The 19,289-nt window shown below is 43.0% G+C and overlaps 1 protein-coding gene across 2 annotated transcripts in view; it reads right to left on the bottom strand.

Moving 5' to 3' along the window:
* Positions 1-1,914: 1,914 nt before the first annotated feature.
* The window catches only part of atp2a3 (ATPase sarcoplasmic/endoplasmic reticulum Ca2+ transporting 3), a 43,313-nt gene continuing 25,938 nt past the window's right edge, over positions 1,915-19,289 (bottom strand). The window contains exons 9-22 of one of the 2 annotated variants that reach the window (XM_076751452.1): positions 13,295-13,383; positions 12,126-12,228; positions 11,024-11,155; positions 9,609-9,725; positions 9,278-9,496; positions 8,348-8,683; positions 7,300-7,520; positions 6,997-7,199; positions 6,477-6,562; positions 5,975-6,108; positions 5,117-5,234; positions 4,267-4,384; positions 4,082-4,115; positions 1,915-3,967 (exon numbers count right to left, since the gene is read on the bottom strand). In XM_076751452.1, coding sequence (XP_076607567.1) covers positions 4,111-4,115; positions 4,267-4,384; positions 5,117-5,234; positions 5,975-6,108; positions 6,477-6,562; positions 6,997-7,199; positions 7,300-7,520; positions 8,348-8,683; positions 9,278-9,496; positions 9,609-9,725; positions 11,024-11,155; positions 12,126-12,228; positions 13,295-13,383 — 1,881 coding nt within the window. In that variant the 3' untranslated portion in view covers positions 1,915-3,967; positions 4,082-4,110. The remainder of the gene's footprint in view (positions 3,968-4,081; positions 4,116-4,266; positions 4,385-5,116; positions 5,235-5,974; positions 6,109-6,476; positions 6,563-6,996; positions 7,200-7,299; positions 7,521-8,347; positions 8,684-9,277; positions 9,497-9,608; positions 9,726-11,023; positions 11,156-12,125; positions 12,229-13,294; positions 13,384-19,289) is intronic. The other variant, XM_076751451.1, reaches the window with a different exon arrangement.

Here is a 19,289-nt window from a genome sequence, read left to right as displayed (position 1 = left end):
TTTGCAAATGGGAATGATTTTAGTGACTGTGTCACCTATTCTGAAAACTAGGCCTGTTTCTAACATTGGATCAAAAATAATAGAGAAAAACTGTACGAAATGACAGAGACTGTGTTTCCGGTCTCTTTTATGCTCTTTCAACTGCTGTGTTCACCCTGAAAAAAGGCTCAGTTTAACATGTTTCCCTTTGTGGTAGCCAGCCATGCAGGTAGTTTTATCTTGTGCCCAGGTTTTGAGATGTCTATAATTTTGTTTGCTTTGTTTAAAATAAAACCTCCCTGTCAACAGTTGTCATTGGGATTATTTCTTTGGTAGAAAGTAGTTCAAAAGAAAACTGTTCATAGATAATCTTGTGTTAAAAATGAAATATGAAAAAGAACACAGCCTCTGAATAAATAACAAGATAAATTATCTTTATTTCCACGTCTTTGTCATTTATAAAATTATGTGACCACAATTAATATTAACAAGGCAATACAGAGAATCCTTTTAATTTCTCAGAGGTGGAACCCGGGCTCTAGAGACTGTTTACTTGCCTGTACAGACAAAGAAAAGGGGGAACCGTTGGTCAGATGTTACTGATATGAACCTGATCACTCCCTCACCGTTAGTAAAGGTGGATATTTTTACAGATGGTAGAGGACTTTGAATTCCATGCTGGAAGAGTTGTCAGACCCAAAAGGATTGTCACGGGTCTCTAGAGCCTGCATCCACACCAAGCCCTTCAATGTACAGTCAGAAACTTCATAACCCAGGATTCATCACTGCTTATCGCTCAGTGTAAACCAGACACAGTTCATTCACAAATTCTTGAACATTCTCACACCGGATAACTATCGCTGAAGTGATCAGCATCATCATCACTAATTAGCGTAAGCATGATTCTTGTCTATCTTAAACGTGATAACATCGTATTCTTTTCCCTACAGTAAAAGACACAAAACCCCAGCAACTGTAAAAACCAAACGGGAACAACGAAGAAACAACCTTTCTATTCTACAAAACACAAAACAAGATCCTTAGATATCATGTGCTCAAAGAAAAATAAAAAAACTGGTTTCTCGCAAGTCTGTCTGTTGTTGGTAAGTAAGTTTCAATGATGTAAGTTATCAAAAAATTAAATATTATATACTGTATAGGTTATTATTACAGTAACAAGGTTCCATGCGATCGTATTCTCATCTTCTGTACAGAGTTGAGGATTCAGTAGTAAATAACAAGGCTATACAGACCTATAGTGCCTGGTGGCCAGAGTGCCAGCATGTTACAGAGCCATGGAGCCGTGGGACAGGGACAGGTGGTCTGGACAGAGGTGCCACATTCTCAGGGTGGTGGAGAAAAAAACTTAATAAAGAACTGATGAAATCAGACAACATAACGGCTGATTTCTGTCTCTGGTGATGTGTTTTAATCAACTTCTTAGTCTACTTTCCCTTGATTTTCTTCCTCAACTGAGTGATTGTCTACTGTACATTTCCAATAGTCACCCCAGAGAGCCTGTAGAGCTGCAAATATCTGGAATCAATGATGTCATGCCATCCGAGTTTGGCTAGTTATCCCCTGGAGTGAGAAAAGAATATCACTAAGCAACAAAATAGACTTTCCGTTAGATTCTGAACTGTGATCTATTGTATGTCACACTGTGGGAATCAGTCCGGCTGTTGAGATCAGGTCTGGAAAAAAAGAAAAGGGGGGAAAGAAGAAAGATCTGCACAGTTTGTCAACAACTCCCAGTTCATTTAATTCAAAGAAAATTGGACAAATATCTTCACCAGGCAACAGTTGCCTTGAAGATCTCGGCAATCAAAACATTGCTTTTAAATTCATTTGAATTCAATAGAAGCAGCTGACAGAGCAGATTCATGTTTCTGATCCAGCATCTTTACTAAGTTTTTTTTTTTTTTTTTTTTTTTTGGTGCACGCTCTCCTCTATCCTATGTGGAAGAAACAAGAGACCAAACACACTGCTGACCCAGTCCACAGAGCACCAGGGCCCAACACAAAACCCATAATTAAGACTTAAAGACACAATCCAAACCCTGTGGGTTCATTCAGTCAAATACATTACTATTTAGTCATTATAAAACAATACCCAAGTGAGTCGCTAAAGCACTGAGAGAGCAGGAGGAGCTGAGGGAGCAGCGCACAAAGCAAAACAGGTTTCCTATCAAACATGCCTCAGTCCAGGTGGACATTCAGAGTCTTCAAGACCTCAGTTTATCAGTATGAATATCACTGATTGGGCACGTCTGAGTGAGAGTGATGGCGGTGGGTAAAAGGCTAATTAAAGGTTAGCAGAAACACATTCATTTCGACCACATATCCAATGTGGAGGTGCAGTGGGCTGTGTAAGGCATGGATGTTCAATGTGCTTAATATATAAATGATTCACGAGCTAGTGAGACTGAGACAATCAAGCAGTTTAGTTGCCATTCCTTAACTTACTTTAACTACATCATCTGTGCGATTCAACGCCTGAAAAGCCTATGGAGACAAATTAGACAAATTAATTCAAGTAAGGCTATACTGTATGCACACACACACACCTTAGCGCTGGTGCAGGGTTAGGAATAACTGAATAAATTAAAGGGAGAGCAACAACATGATGCTCCAAGACAATTATTCTGCACAAAATGTCATGGAGCTTCATCCTGCTGTTCAGATCTGCATTTCATTTAGATATCTAGACAGCTAAAACTCCAATGGCAGCACAGCAGATGGACATTACAGTGAGGCTTAACAGGACCAGCTGGGTGGACTGGCTGGCAACTACTCTACTGATATGCTGGTTCGGTTGATGTTTGACATTTTTATTTATTTTATTTTTTAGTTCTATTTTTATCAAGTCTGTGAGCTGACCTCAGCTCCTCGATTTAAGAGCCGAAGGAAGCGGCCAAGCAGCGTAAAGCTATTCACACCTTTAGGTGGAGTGACATCTCCACAGCCTAACCAGAGAGCCCGATAACATCCCGACCCCCGGGCCCACAGCTGCCTCCTCAACAGAGAGCGAGAAAGAGAGACAGAGAGATGGAGAAAGGAGTCATTCTGCACAGCTGACAGGAGTTACACTTTGTATGTGGTGAGAGACAAAAGGGATGAAGGAGCAGCGCTGTGACAAACTGGCCAGAGATACAATTGTGCTGTGCTGACAAGACCATGTTCTTGCAGAGCTGGCTGGAATTCAGTGCCAGTAGTGTGGGTGGCAGAGGACAGGGCAGTACCTCCAGGTAACGTTTTTGTGGATGCACACAGGTACGATGGCTCTCTACACTGGTCAGGAGCTGTTTTCACCTTCCACATTCTTGCTGATGCTCTTCTTGTACCAGTGTGAACACCAGTCTCTTCTCCATGGCAGACCTCTCAATCTCTCTTTCGGGCTCTGTGCTAATTTCAACCCCCCTCCCCTCCCCTCCCCTCCCCTCCCCTCCCCTTCCACCCAGTATCATCATCCTCCGTTCCCCTGTCCTCCCTCTCCTTCCCTCCCCAAAGTCCAGTTACTGCACCACTATGTTTGTACTGTACAGTCAAAAAACCAATGAGCAGAAATCTTTGAAAAGCGGAGCCCTGGGCAGGTGTATCTTTTTCTGCGGGTGTTTCTCGCTCTCGCATCTATAAAGACAGGCCTGTATGTGCCTGTTGACACACACAAACACACACACACACACACACACACACACACACACACACACGCGCACACCCACTGCTCATTTACTCACACACTCGTACAAAGCCATGCTCGCAGGAACACGCATGCTCAATTTCTTGTACACTCGTTCTCATGCAAGCCACTGCTCATTTCTAGTGGTGGTTTGTTGGACATGCAGGAGTGGGGAATGAGGACAGGGGAGAGAAAAGGTTCCTAGCTCGTACAGGGAAGAGGATAGGCGTGTGTCTAAGTGTGTGAGTGTGTCGAGGGAGAGGTCTTAGTTGAGCTGCCATCTCCTCCGGTATTTCTTCTCTTCATCACCTGCAGGGCATTAAAAAAAAACACATTTAGTAAACATTACTAGTGCCATTAGTCTATAGCTGTGAGTTTCTACTGGAGAGAGGAGAAGGCATGAAGAGGTTGGAAATAGAGTACCTTTTGACAGAAGGTGAGATAATAAGAATTTAGGCTGAATTAGAAATGCAGGAGAGAAAAAAGAGCAGAAGAGACTTGTCAGTAAAATCTGGTTTTCAGCATGAAAAACATTCATTCACACTCATAACTCCTCAATTGTTGAGGGCTGATTCATTGGAAAAGTGGACCTACAGGGCTCAACATACCTTCTAGATGGTTCCTGGATATATATTTCAGTGCCTCATCCAGGAGGATGACTGGGATGGAAATCTTCAGGACCACGATCCACTGGGACCAGTGCAGGGGGGTCACCTGGAAGATCAGCTGCGGGACAGAGGAAACCCAAAAAGTCAGAAACTCTATAATAATGCAGTGGATGGTAGACGGAGATACAGTAGACATTGTGTACTGAAACCTCGTCTACCGCGGCCCTGACAGCTCAATGCACTGCAACTTAAGAAAACAAACATCAGCAGAAACAAGACAAAACATGAGCAATTAAAGGAGACACCTCCACCGACTTGACAGCACATGCACAGCATTCAGACAAAAAGCTGCAAAGTAAGAAAACACAACCAAATACACACAATCAAACCAAATACAGAAAGATGCTGCAGATACAGAAAACACAACTAAATATAGGAATGCTGCAGCTGCACAGAACACAACAAAACAAGTTAACAACACTAAAAAGTGCTGAACATGCCCACCACAGTCAGTGACCTCTGGAAACTTCTGTTTGTAACTCACAGTCTGTGCGACTTGTAGGGGTGTTTCTGTATATTGTGTTTCTGTATGATGCTACATGTGTTGTCAATTGGGTTGAGGTGTTTTGGTCATTTACCTGTGTTTTCAGCTCTCAACGCCACTGTATTTTTCACTCGGGGTATTTCTTTGGCGTTAGAATCAACTCTCATGTTAACATTGTCAATTATGGTCATGAATTTGAACCACGTTACAGTATGTATGAGTATTATCAGTATCAGTTTTTTCTCATAGCTGGCCCAATAGACAGAGTCTACTAAGTGTCTAAGTGTCCTGTAAGTGAGTGCTCACCGGCAGAGGCTCAACGTAGAGGATTAGGAAGTGCAGGGACAGAGAGAGGATGATGGCTCCCAGGAGCCAGATATTGACCCAGGGAGGCATCCTGACCAGGGACTGGTTCTCAGACAAACTGGTGAGGAAAGAATAGATAAATACAGGCTGACAGTGGGGACTTAGATGGAAGTTATCCTATCTTGCTGCAAAGATCGAATGATTCTGGCAAGCTGACAGAAGATTTTATTAGTTTCTTGTATGAAAATTGCATTACAATGAATGAAATAAGCTGATATTTAGTTAGGATGACTTTGCAATTAATCAAATGTAACTCTGAATGCATCATAACAACAAGTCTCCCTCCTTATATGGGTAGTAGCAACCATGTAAACATGTGTCCCCTCTGTCAGTTTCACTGACTGTCTTGGCTCTTTATTTGAACGTTCCCTTCCTCAGATTCTTTCCTAAATGAGACATTAGCATTTGCTTCTATAGGGAGCTACTGACAGGCTTGCTCCATGAGCAATCCTGGCAAAAACACGAGGAATTTTCCCTTCATACCACTGCTCCTTTTATTTTCTGCCTCCTCAAATAAGCATTATTCCATTTGTTATGATGTGCGGCTCAGCTCGATTCCTTTGCCACATTAACCAAATGCAGAATCAAAAGACATTATATTTCTAAACAGGAACTTTGACTCGTTCAGCCGTAAAAAGACTTGATGTTTGTGATGGATGTGTTACCATGCCGTTATCCCTGCCATGCCTGTGTGAGGGAGTGCTTTCTTGTTGGATGACAGTGTCTTCTTTTTAAATATCTGTCAGCGGTGACATTAAAGGAGTGTTTACCCCACCATCACAACAGAAGATGACTGACCTGTTGAGTGCGTTGAACATTTCAATAGTGACCAGCACAGACAGGGCCATGGTGGTGGGGTAGCGGGATTCAAACACCTCACAGTCTATGTTCTGGAACATGGGGTTGTCCTCAGTACACTGCATGAAGTGTCTCTGTAGGGAGAGACAGACAGGAGTTAGTGTGTGAGTACGTGTGACTGCATGTGTGGCAGCAGGATGTCACCAGGACCTCTGCGACCTGTTTTGATGGAGCTCAGATCTGATGGGGGAACAGCTGCGAAACCTTGGCCTCATTCCCACCCTGTGTGCAATCAAACCACATGGGTCTTACTTCCTTGTCTATTTCTGTACTCTGCTGGGATCACCCAACATAACTGTGTCTGACAGCGGGGAATGTAAAGAAGGCTGTAAGGGGGAACGTAATATATAGATAAAATATAATGGAAAAAACATATTCTGAGGATGGGACTGTGCTGCAGGAAATACAAGAAGATTGACTAGAACAATGTTTTGCGACTTACCAGCTGATAGAAAGACACTTGTGGGCCATCTTCATCAAACAGGTACCACCATGTGGCAGCACCGACTGTTCCAAGACCCACATATCCTACAGGAACAACAGGGAGAAACACGCTTACACCAGATCCCATCTGATGCCATTTGTCAGGCATAAAAGAAAGAAGTCTTCAGTAACTATATGGATGGATGGTGTTTAGTTACAGATTTGGTTTCTAAACCACATCATTTTGAAATGCACATGCACATGGGCTAAATAATAGCCACATTATTAGCTATTTGAACATAGCAACCTGGTCAAGGTGGTACATGGTTGGTGCACAGAAACTGTTGAGGAAGAAATGGCTGTTTTAAGGTAAGACAGCTCATATTGTTACTTCAGTGCAAGACTTTATTAGTCTCTGGACAATGCTTGGGTGATTAGATTACCATGTGTTCCGTTTGGGTTCAACCCCATAAGCACGTCTACAATATGACATTGCACACTGATTGTGAGTAGTTTATTCAGGTCAGAGCTAATACTACCTCCAATGGCCAGGTATCTGAAGAAGAGCCAGCCGGAGATGAGAGGCTCCTTGGGGTTGCGGGGAGGTTTGTCCATGATGTCCAGGTCTGGAGGGTTAAAGCCCAGAGCGGTGGCAGGCAGACCATCAGTCACCAGATTTACCCACAGCAGCTGGACTGGGATCAAAGCCTCAGGGAGACCCAGGATGGCTGTCAGGAAGATGCTGGAGACAGACAGTGAGTAGACACACAAATGTCAGCTGAGGACATCAGACTGAAGGTGAATAGTCCCACATGGAGGATGTATCCGTTTCTGTTCCTCACCAGACAACTTCTCCCACGTTAGAGGAGATGAGGTATCTGATGAACTGCTTCATGTTGTTGTAGATGGCTCTGCCCTCCTCCACAGCAGCCACTATGGTGGAGAAGTTATCATCAGACAGCACCATCTCAGATGCTGACTTGGCCACCGCTGTGCCGGAGCCCATGGCAATGCCAATCTCTGCTTTCTTCAGGGCCGGGGCATCATTCACACCATCTCCTGTCTGTGACAACATTATTAAAAAAAAAAATAACAAAGGAATATTTTCAGGAAAGCTGAAAAAACCTCTTTGAACAATAAAAGTTTAAATAACTTCTTTGGCACAAACCAGTGCTAGAGTGTATTAAATGTGACAGAAAACTGTTACTCCTCTTGCTTGGTGTGTTTACTCTTAAAATACGGCGCCCACATTACATTATTAAGGAAGATTATTCTTTAAACTGATGTCTCTAACAAACTAACGCTGATTGAAAATGAACCTCATTATGTAAAGTCTCATTATCGTTTCAGATCCAGACAGGATTAAGCTAAAGCTGAGCAAGTGAGATGCATTAATCTGTCATGGCAGGGCCTAAAGCAGCTTTAGACTGTGGTGAATGGTGGGGTTAGTCTGACAGGCAAATGGTGATATTGTTGTCTCCCTCCCTCCCTCCCATCTTCTACCTCGGATCAACCCCTCTTCTGAGACGCGTGTCAGATAGGAAGCAGCAGAGCGGGCTAGAGATGACAGCTTTTGATAGCAGTGTCTGAGAGAGCAGACTCAGAGAGACCTGAAACATGTCATGCCTCACTGGCCTCTTCTCAAGCAATCTCCACAAGTCATTGGAAAAATGCACAGTTGAAGGAAGGAGAAAAGGCATTTTTTTTGCCATGCAACAGGTCTAAAGAAATATATGACAAAGGAAACATGCAGTGTGTGGATTTGTAAGAAGCAGAGAAGAGTGTAAGGGGTTGTAAGGGTTGAAGGGGGTGGGTGGGTGCCGTAAGAGTACACTAGTAAGACTCATTAGAGCTCTGAGTTGAGCAAGTTGCATCATCACTTCTCCTCACCATGGCAGTGATCTCATCGAATGATTGTAGGTATCCCACGATCTTAGACTTGTGCGCTGGCTCGACGCGGGCGAAGCATCGTGCCCGTTTGACGGCTTCTCTCTGGGCGTCCTGCGGCAGATCATCAAACTCACGGCCTGTGTAGGCCTTTCCTGTCACATCCTCATCCTCACCAAAGATGCCAATTCGTCTGCAGATGGCCACAGCAGTGCCCTTGTTGTCTCCCGTGATCATGATAACACGTATACCTGCCTCGTTACACAGCTTCACTGACCCGATCACTTCCTTCCTGGGCGGGTCAAGCATGCCCACACAGCCAACAAACGTGAGACCCAACTGAATGGAAACAGGAAAAAAAGAGGGGGATTAGATTGCACAGGACTTCACCTTTTTTTATTTGTATTGCTGCTGAATACAACAATAATAATAATAATAGAACTTTATTTCTATCGCACTTCAAAATCAAAGTTACAAAGTGCTTTACAAGACAAAATAAAAATGCCAGTCAAATGATGATGAAACAATTTAAAAGTAATACAACACTGAGCAATAGGAGCTACATATGAGAAAGAATGAAATAGGTTTCAGCTGTGACTTCACAGGTAAAGGTGAATTCAGACCACAGAGCACACTTGGAAAAATATGTTTTTAAGAGAGATTTAAAGGAGGATGAGGAGCCTGCCAGTCTGATCTCCTGAGGGCCCTAACAGACAAGGCCCAGACATCCTTGGTCCTCAGACTAGATAAGTGGCTCCAGGTTGATATTTAGGGGACAGACACTTGGCAAGAAAGCAAAAGAATGTTTCCCAAAATGTCAAACTATCTCTTTAAATTCTAAAAAAGTGAGTCATTATTTTAAAAAGGAAGACTGAAATATGAGCTTGTTTGAACTGCATGGATTTATAAGCTAAACACAATCCTCTGCTGTACCTCATACTGTACAAACTTGCTGGAATTCTCCAAGTCCATGTCTTCTCTGCGCGGCGGGGTGTCATGAGTGGCCAGCGCTAGGCAGCGCAAGGTGTCCCTGCCTGTCCCCCAGTCCCTGATCTTAGACATGAGCTGGTCACGCAGGCCTGGTGTCAGCGTCACCTTGCCTGTACCCACTCGCAGGTACTGACACCGCTCGATCACACTCTCTGGAGCACCCTGTGAGGACGAATGTAGTTGACACGAGAGAAGAATATCAATCAACGGTGACAATGATTAGAAGTGATGAAAAGTCTGTCTGTGCATTTGTGATTGTATTATTCATTCATGCCTTGACGAACATCTTGCTCTGGGAGCCCGGCTTGACGGGGGTGCAGTAGACTGACATGGACTTGCGATCACGAGAGAACTCCAGGGTGAACTCCTTCTTCATCAGCTGTCTGATCACCTGATGGGTGAAAAAGAGGGAAGAAGAAGAAAATGACAAAGAGCCAGAGAGTGAGCTAAGTAGCTGTATTTGTGGGCAGCTGTCATGCTGGCAGCTGGTGGATGACTGAGAGGTTTGGCTGAACTGCTGACAGCTGAAGGATGACACTTTCAACCAAGCACTCAAGCACCTTGTCTGGGTGTCTGGCTGCTGCCTCAGTGATAATGTGGAACTGGCTGAGGACAGTTAGCAATAACAACTGGAAGAATATGGAAAACAACAGCAAAATGCTGACAAGGAGGTAGACCAATTACAAAACTCAGTCTAAAAACAGCCCTGTTCCTTACATACTCCATTACCTGCATTTAGTGTCAAGCCTTGTCCTACCAGTAGGTGTCCCTCTAGTTCAGAGTCTTTGCTAATGCTGATACACATGACAGGCTGTGGATGTCCTGCAATCTGTCAACATGACAAACTTCTCCTCTCTATCAAACAGGGAGAGCGATGGTTTGTCTTGACATGGCATGCTGGGAATTTATCCTCCTCCTCTGTTCTGTTTTCTAGCTGTGTCATCTCATCTAAATTCACTCGTCTAAAGTCGTGGTCGGTCAGACATACCCTCATGCACAGGTCAGGCTCAACACTTTCCATGTTGACATGACATCTTCTCAGTGGAGATCAAGCAGTTAACCTGTGATAAGCTGAAGACACTTAACTCATAACTAAACAATCAGAGGTTCACACCCTGAAGCAAAACACATGTTTCTGCAAACAACCCTGTGCTTTATTAAATAGTCTTTCAGTGAGATACTAAACCCTGGCCTGTTGATTCATTATAAGTCGCCGTGAACAATACTTAAATGTCAGATATTACCTGACATAAATATGGGGCACACAAGGTAATTACATCATCCCCACAGCCAGCCAATGAGCGGAATACTTTACAGTCTCATTGGCAAATTCATGCTGAGTAGCGCAAAGCCCGCAGCAGACATGCCAGTTGTTGAGGCAAACAATATGCTCACCGTCAAGGAACGAATAAATAAAGGTGGGTACTGCAACCCCGAATTCTAAAAACCTGTTATGCTGTGTAAAACATGAATTAAAACACAACGCAATCAGATGCCGAGGGTTGGATGAGAGATTCAGGTGTGTTATGCGAGTAGCAGCTAATGCAGCCTTGAGCAGAGATGAGGACCATCCTCTGCAGGGCTGGCAAGTTCACTTCTGTCTAACTTTGATGTGTAAAATCTGTGGAGCAATGCAGACAAACATCCCACAGCAGGGTCACACGCTGCTCCACATGTACAGTAGCTTACCGAGTTGCAGCAGCCGGCACGTTCCACCTTGCTGAGTCCAGACAGGTCAGTCTTGAAGACGTTCATCTTCTCCACCAAGGTGGTGAGAGCTGTCTCTGTGGCTTCACCCACCTTCTCATAAACCCCTTTGGCCTGGGAGAGAACAGAAATACATCAAAACATGTTGCTGAATAAAACTGAATTCAGAAAATATTTTATAGTATATATATTTGACTTATAAGTTGACTTATAAGTTGACTTATACAGAAAGCATTTCAGAGGTGACTGAGTCATTAATGTCAGATTCCTTTCTAATCTTTTAATTAAAGTCTGCGGAGAAACACGCTTACACTCATACACTGTTTCCACCATTAAATGTGAACGACCCTCTTCAAGATGACAGAAGAATGACTCCTGAGCAAATGTGTAGGTCATTCACCTCTGCCTCCGCAAATGTTGAATCACACGTTGAAAGGTGTTTTCAAGAGTGTGCCCTTGCCAGCTGATATGTGGAGTAGGTGAGATGGCGCAGTAATGGCGTACCACACATCATTTACTTGTGTGTGACCAGGCATAGACAGCAATATAATACCTCTCTCCCCCTCGCACTCGGCTGCTCTGCCCCCTCTCTCTCTTTCCCTTTAGCGGGCTTTGATCTCACACTTGGGCTCTTTATTCAAAAACGCAGAAAACTGGTGGCTAAACAACCATTTACGAGAACAGAGACAGTTAGTCTGGGAGGAAACATGGGAGTTGAGAAGTGCCTTATCCCTCTCTCCTCAGCGTGGTTACTATGATACCATGGTGCTGACAAAGAGGTGAGAAAAGCAATCCAAACCAGAGAAAAAGATAATACATCAGAGTAAAATTAGATCAGCTGAAGAAGAAAAGAAGGCGTATGTGTGCATGTGTGTGTGTGCGAGTGTGTGGGTGTGTGTTGCAGTTCTATCTTTTATGGAATCAATGCAGTGTGTACATACTGTAATTGCAAAAAACACCCAAACCTACACAATACTGTATGTGTTGCAGATGGTTATTCGCATAGAAGCTTATAAAGGATGTCAGGTGTAGAAGCGGGAACAAATTCTAACTGTAAAATGATCAGCATGTGTGTGTTAATGACCTCATTGTAGTCCAGTGAAGAGTCATTGCACATTGAGCATACAGTGGCCAACTCCAAAAGTCCATCATAGTCTCCACACTGGACGGCCCTGTCTCCTTTCAGTCTACAAGGAAAATACACACACATACACACACACACACACACACACAAAATGTCACTCACAACAGCAAAGCACAAGGGAAAAACACTTCACAGTTGACTACTCCTCAGACACAGTAACCTCATCAATATGCATGAGTGGGGAAGACATTCAGTTGTTTAGCATTCCAAAGTTGACTGAAGAAACAGTGGTTGTACAGTAGTAAGCAGTGTGTGCGTGTGCGTGTGTGTGTGTGTGTGTGTGTGTTCGTGACAAGGGGTGCTGATTGCATGACAACCATGGATCCCTTCCCAGTAGAGACTGCAACCGTTGCTAGCGAAGCTCCCACACAATAACCCACACTCTGCTGTTATGAAATGGACAGGTTCATGCAGAGTCACAATGCTGTACTCACCAAACAGCAAAACAAACAACATGCATACACAATGACCCGTGGAAGCTTTCTCATACCTAATGACGAGTCACCCACCTACATTCCTCCACAAACACATATTTACAAAGATTAAAAACAAAAAAAAACAAAAAACATTCTGAATCCAAACGAACACACAACTGATCATCTTTTTTACTTGGTTCATTTGAAGTTATCGCTCCACCTCAACACTATTATAACCAAGAGGGGGTGTCATGCAATAGGAATGAAGCGTAGTGGAGGAGTAAAGGTGTTCTTATTTTAACATGATTGCTACTATGAATGTATTTATCTTCCAGTAATAACAGCACACAGCAATATGCAACAGAAGTGTCCCGGATTACTATTTCCCTGGTTATCGCAGAAATTGCCATAGCAACACATAAAGGACAGCTAGAGACAGATTTTGGGATTCATTAGCAGTGATGTAACAAATCTTGGACCACAGGCTACTTCACAGTTTGCTCAACTTCATCTATTTATATTATATCTTGTTTTGAAATAAAGCAGAATTTCAGGACAAGACATAGAATTGAATAATAAATAATAAGCATTTTAAAATGCTTTGGTAGAACAGACATTGTTTATATAATGAGGTTTTCAGGCCGACAGATTTTCCCCAATAAAAGCAACGCATCTTTAAACTGTGACACTCACATTTGTCCCTCAGGGGCATATGTAGACCCAGTTATTGAGAACTCATGGAGGGCGCAGCTTGAATCTTCCACCTTGTCTGCAATGAACATCTGGAGAGGAGAAGAGGCAAACACAGTCCAAGGCCGTACAGTTAGCCAGCTGGTCAAAGCTGCAGTGACTACAGTGCACAATTATCTTGAAGTAAACTATTCCTTTATTTTCCACAACCCTAACAGACCCTTTTTTTGGATTCACAATTGAAGCATGTTGCTTGAGCACTGAATATTGTTCAGAGTCTAAGTCTGTAATCTGTAATTTACATGGTCTGATAACACTGTAAGTTCAATCAAATTCAGAACAAACACATACATGATTTATATGTATTTCATATTTTGTGATATTTCAAACTGTTGTCTACATAAATTGCCCCTTAAAGTGACTTAGAGTGAGACTATGTCAGACTTTTCCACAGTGGTCACAGAGGCCACAAGTACTTTAACAATTATGGAACAACAGTAAATGCTAAAACACAGTCCAACAGTAGCAAAAGTAGAGGAGATTCATTATGTCAGTATGGCAACACAGTGATGTCAGTGACAAGCATTAGCCACTGCAAGCTGCAGCAGAAAAACTTAGTGTGTCAAACTGAGCAAAAGTGCATATGATTGCTTATGAATCCAGCTTATCATCTGTAAAAGAAAGAATGTGTTATTTGTTCTTTCAAAAGCTAGACATCCACACATTACGCTGAAAATCACGGTTCAAGAAGTTAATCTTCTAATGTTTCACCTTCTGAAAACTGGGCAGCTCTGAGGTGTGGGCGTGTCCTCGAGGTGAACGTGCTCACAGAGGTAATATAGCACCTTTGTTGTCAAAGAATGCCAACATGGAATGTAGTGGTGATGCTAGTATATCTTGAGGACTCAAATTTCCAAAAGTGATTTACTGCCACGGTGGCACCAGCTTGCAATTCACACATCAGCCCATGGTTCAAAACACACTTCAGATAAAGAGTGAAGGCTGTTTTTTTGTGTAAATTCTCTGAGGCAGGATGCTTCTAATTAATTATTCTATTCTTGCCTTGCTCTGGATAAATAAAAGGTTGTAAAGCATCAGGAAAATCGAATAAGGCTGGACAGGAAGTACTCTGCTGGATGGAAAAATGTTCACTGGAGAGGAGTTCAAACTGCGAGCAAGAGTCAAGAACCCAACCCACCAGTTTGAGCAGCAGACGCTGTGCTGCTGCCTCGTTCCCTCATTCTTTACTGTTTCTAAACACACTGGCAAGCTGGGAGCCGCACTGCTCTTATGTCTTAGTGTAAAGCCTCATCAGTCACTCACACCGCCATACATGCTCCAGTCAACTGCTGGGAAACAAAGCGTAAGTCAGGGAAAGTAGTGAAAGAGCTGGAGTCCCAGAGCTGTCCAAAGATTTGCTTTGTTGGCTGCTTTGTTGGCAAATCTTCCTCCTGAAATTCCCCCAGGAAGGGTGGTCCACGATGCACTGGTAATACTAATGCATGGATAAAAATACGGAGGGAGTGTTGTGGCTGGAGGTTTATAAGAATGAGCTACACCACCATTCACAGTCCAAGGCCTCTCTGTGAATCTTAACACCTTTTCTGAGTGACAAACAAATTTACAGTCAGTTAAAATATTACTCTTGACCTCCATTGCTTTATTAACATTCAGCTTTGTTAAATAATTTGGCACTTAAGTTAACCAAACAGTAAACACACACACACACACACACACACACACACACACACACACACACACAGGGGAAAACTCCTCTACGACCTAGCTTAACTCTGTTTGAGGCTTCATCAAATCTGACTGATTGAAGAATTAATGAAGCAGCTATTTGGCTAAACTCAATTCATCAGTGTTTGTGTGTGTGTGTGTGTGTGTGTGTGTGTGTGTGTGTGTGTGTGTCTCACTTACCAGTGCCCATTATTTTAAAACGGAACAAAAAAATCGATGGCAGAAGCCAGATGAGAGGCAGCTGATGTCCCTCTGACACATGAGCCTAAAAGGTACGTTTTAGCGCTTTAATGGAGTAATTATTCCTTCACAACTCTGCGGCAACAGGATGACTACATTTAGTCTATTGATGTAGTCTAGTTTGGACGAGATCAAAGTGAGTCATAAATAATTGTCATACTGAATCATGATTATAGCCTCTGTGAGATTATAGCTTTTGTGAAAACATGCAATTTTGCATTTGTAATTTCTGACATCAGCAGTGTTGACATTTTACCATCTTTTACTCCAATAAACAGCGGCACTATTGGGAGGGAGATTTGAAGCTGCAGCTTTCTAAGTTTCATTCGATTGTAAGACCTTTCAAGAATTGTGTTTTTTATCAAAAATATACAATTTTGAGAAAAAATTGCGAGCATGAAAGGTCATTATTTATTTTCATCATTTCAGAGGCAAGTCTGTTTAAAGGGACAGTCCATTCAGATTCAAACTGCCTTCCTATGAACACAGAACTCACAGAAAACGGTGCTCGCATGTGAGCCCGTCCTAATGTTCATGTCATTTAGATGAGTCTCTCTGTTTTGCGTTGGCTCTCTTAACATAGTATAACAGCTGTATGAAGTTACTTAACTGGACCTGGTGAGGCATTTCCTGCATTTGTACCTACAGGAATCTTACGAACCTCTGTCAAAACAAAGTTTTCTTAAATTTGCGCTTAATCAACTTCTAACTGAACTAAATGCACTGACTGCAATTGTTAGTCAAAAATGCACCTACAGAACAGGACATTGTCAGTTTGGGAATTTTTTGACAACAGATCAGTTTTAAATATTGCAGGAGGTAGTGCAACAGTCAGCAGCAGCTACAGAGAGCTGTTCGTTGACAGGCTGCACGCCTCCATCTTCTCAGCAAAGTAATCGACTTTACTGTAACCAGCTGTTGTGTAGAAAATGTCTCACACTCATGACATGATGGAAAAATGCCAATTACTGTCTGACTTCTTTATTGGAACAGTGTGCGATTGTTTGGCTGCACTATAAACAGATACACTAGTTCCCCCTGTTGTTTTTCTCATAAGGCAGTTGCTCAAAGAGTGTTTGCAGTGGTATCAAAGCGCAATTACTGTTACCAGCAGTAAACCCAGGGTGTCACCAAATCAACCAGGACTGAACATGAGCAACTTTAAATTTAAAACAGCACAGTAGATACAATAGTTTAGCTATGACGAAGATTATGATTAGATTAGATTAGACAGATTCCAAAGCAGGTTTTTGACTGCTTTACTCTGTCTTTGCCTTCTCATTAGTGAAGGAAGCCTGGGCACAAGATATCCTGAAATTACCATCAAATTTCTCACTGAAATATGGGCTCCAACAGCACAGGTATAATCCATTATTTCCTCTATTTTGTTAACTGATTTTTCATTGTATTTTGGGCCCATGCCAACAGGCTTAGTACTCTACAAAAGCACACACAGTACACAAAAACCAGGGCCGAAGGAATGAAATAAGGTTGTTCTTTCATCTGTGATCAGTTTTCCCTCACTATCTAATCTGCTGTGGTCTCCAAGGAAACAAGGCCCAGTGTGATCCATGTGACTCAGTGGTAGTGGCACAAATTTGTGTTCTTCTACTTACTTCCTCTGAGCTTGTTTGGGGATGAATGATGAGTAACCCTTTAGATGTGTGCGTGTGTCCGCGTGTGTGTGACGGCAAAAGGGAAGTGCGTTGTCAGGATACAAAGGGGAATCCCTGGAAATCCTGCGGAAATGGGGATACCCCCACTGGAAGGGAGACACATGGAGCTATCAGAGCCACTGGCTGGAGACCAGGCCAAGAAAAAGCACAAATGGATAAGCCTGGGCAAACATTCATGTGGGCATTCAAACGCTGACGCACAAAAAACTATAAAAACAGAGCTGTTGGAGCGCACAGCGAACATGACGAGTTAAGCAACCATGAAAATGAATATCTCCAGGAAACACCGTGGTGAAAAAAACTGTAAAGCGGAAGTTTGACTTGTCTTTGTGAGAGTGTTTATGTGCTCCCTTATCTCCCACCAGAGAGCAGAGCGCAGCAGGCTAGGGAGCATAGGCGGAGGCAGAGGGTCAATATTTACCAGCCTGCCTCGCTCTTTTTCTGTGCGGGAGGGTTTCAGGGTTGTGGTGAGATCACTCCTCCGTGTCCTTCCTGCTAGAGGGAACTCCCTGCTGCTACACATTAATCACGCAGACGCTCCACGTCATCTCGGGAGGCAGCGCGAGGGAGGGGCACAAATACGGCAAGAGCACGAGCTCCTGTTGTACTGGAGATGCACAGTCCTCTGATGCCAACTCCAGTTTGAACCAGCGAGAAAATGCTAAAATATATTATGTATTTTTCCCTGCTTCTCCTGACGGCAGTGAGTCACGCCTAACAGCCGACGGACTGCATGCAGTCTGCAGGAGAATCAACTTCGACAGTCATTACCGTTAGTGTATCCCGCAGTCCCTTGTGGCCACATTGGACACTGTTCAGCAGAAGTTGCATGCTGCAGGCCTGCTTTAAATATTGGTATGGTTGGGGGTGTGCCTTTCAATTGACTGACAGGTGTCTCTGGCTATCACCTTCAGCCATGCCACTCAGCCCACTGAAGCTCCACCCAGGCTCCATCCCACTGCTTAAATGTGCTTTTCATCCAGCTTCAGGTGAAATCAACTCGACTAGAGGTATTTACAGATTCTGAGGAACCGAATTCCGACCTGGAAAATTAAATTATACTCAGTCTACCGTTCAGGTTTGGTTCAGGTTGGGTCTCAGGTTTGTGTGTTAATGTCTAATCCCTGCATGGATGCAAATGGATCCACGTGTTCACAGCATCAGCCCTGATGTGTGTCACCACAGAGGAAAAGACTTAAGGAAATCAGTAGCCTGTGTAAAAGATTTATGCTTATGAATGATATTTCTGCTTTGGACTTTTATTCACAGATGTTAAATTGGTTAGAAAACTTCTTCTTCTGTCATTTCCAGAGTTTAAGAGAATGTTTTCATTGTTGGTGCAGGAGGAGAAAACTGGACTTTCTTTCAATAATTTCTAGAAATGAGTCTTTGAAGCAAATAAACAAATTATTTTGGGAATTCATTTTCCATGACTTCACATTCATTGTTTACATTATGACTGTATTGCTGCTCTTTTCAACCACTTGTTGCTGCTTGTTAACTGATAACACATCAGGAAGCTGCCAGCGGTGGTGTTCTCTCCCTGATGGGGGCTGTTCAGTTCAACTGTAACTTTGGATCCGGTTTCATCACCATCAGATCTGTTTGGATCCCAATTTTTGGAATACTAATATAAGGACGTCAGGTTCGGGAAGGTTTTCCTGCAGGACAGTTTCTGATGGGGTCCAAGATTTTAGACCCATTAAGATCTTGAACTGTAGACTTCAAAATGTTTTTAAGAAATCTATTTATGATGTGACACACTATCAATTCTTATCTTTCTTACAAACTATATAAAAGTCTAACACCTTCTACATTAATAGAAATAATAAGGATTGTCCAGATTCTAACAGCAATACTGTAACTGTACTTTTGTAATCACTAGACTAATGCATGACATTCAGCTTGCCAACACTGTCTGGTGGTATCAGCTTTGCCTGAAGATAAGTTTCGTGCTGCCCCACTCATACTGGCCTTTACCTATGAGGTCATTAGCTGAGGTGAGAGGTGAGGTGGTAGATGGGAGGACAAGAGGTGTTAAGAGATTATATGTGTGCGTGTGCGTGCGTGCGTGCGTGTGTGTGTGTGTGTGTGTGTGTGTGTGTGTGTGTGTGTGTGTGTGTGTGTGTGTATTTTTATAGAGCTAGAATAGCCCTTAACAGGAGCCAAGACAAACAGCAGTGCTGGCATTTACTCAGTGCTTGGAGCAAAGACGGCAAGCAAGCAACACGCACGCACATACAAAACAGACAAAGGGAAGGGTGAGGCTATGTGCCTAAGAACTACTTGTGAATAGTTGTGGATAAGATCTTTTTGTACTTGTTGTCTAATGTAAT

The sequence above is a fragment of the Chaetodon auriga genome, chromosome 15, assembly GCF_051107435.1.
Source record: "Chaetodon auriga isolate fChaAug3 chromosome 15, fChaAug3.hap1, whole genome shotgun sequence".
In the NCBI taxonomy this organism is placed as follows: Eukaryota; Metazoa; Chordata; class Actinopteri; order Chaetodontiformes; family Chaetodontidae; genus Chaetodon; species Chaetodon auriga.
Note: the sequence above shows the minus strand (reverse complement) of the source record. Positions and strands in the feature narration are given on the sequence as shown.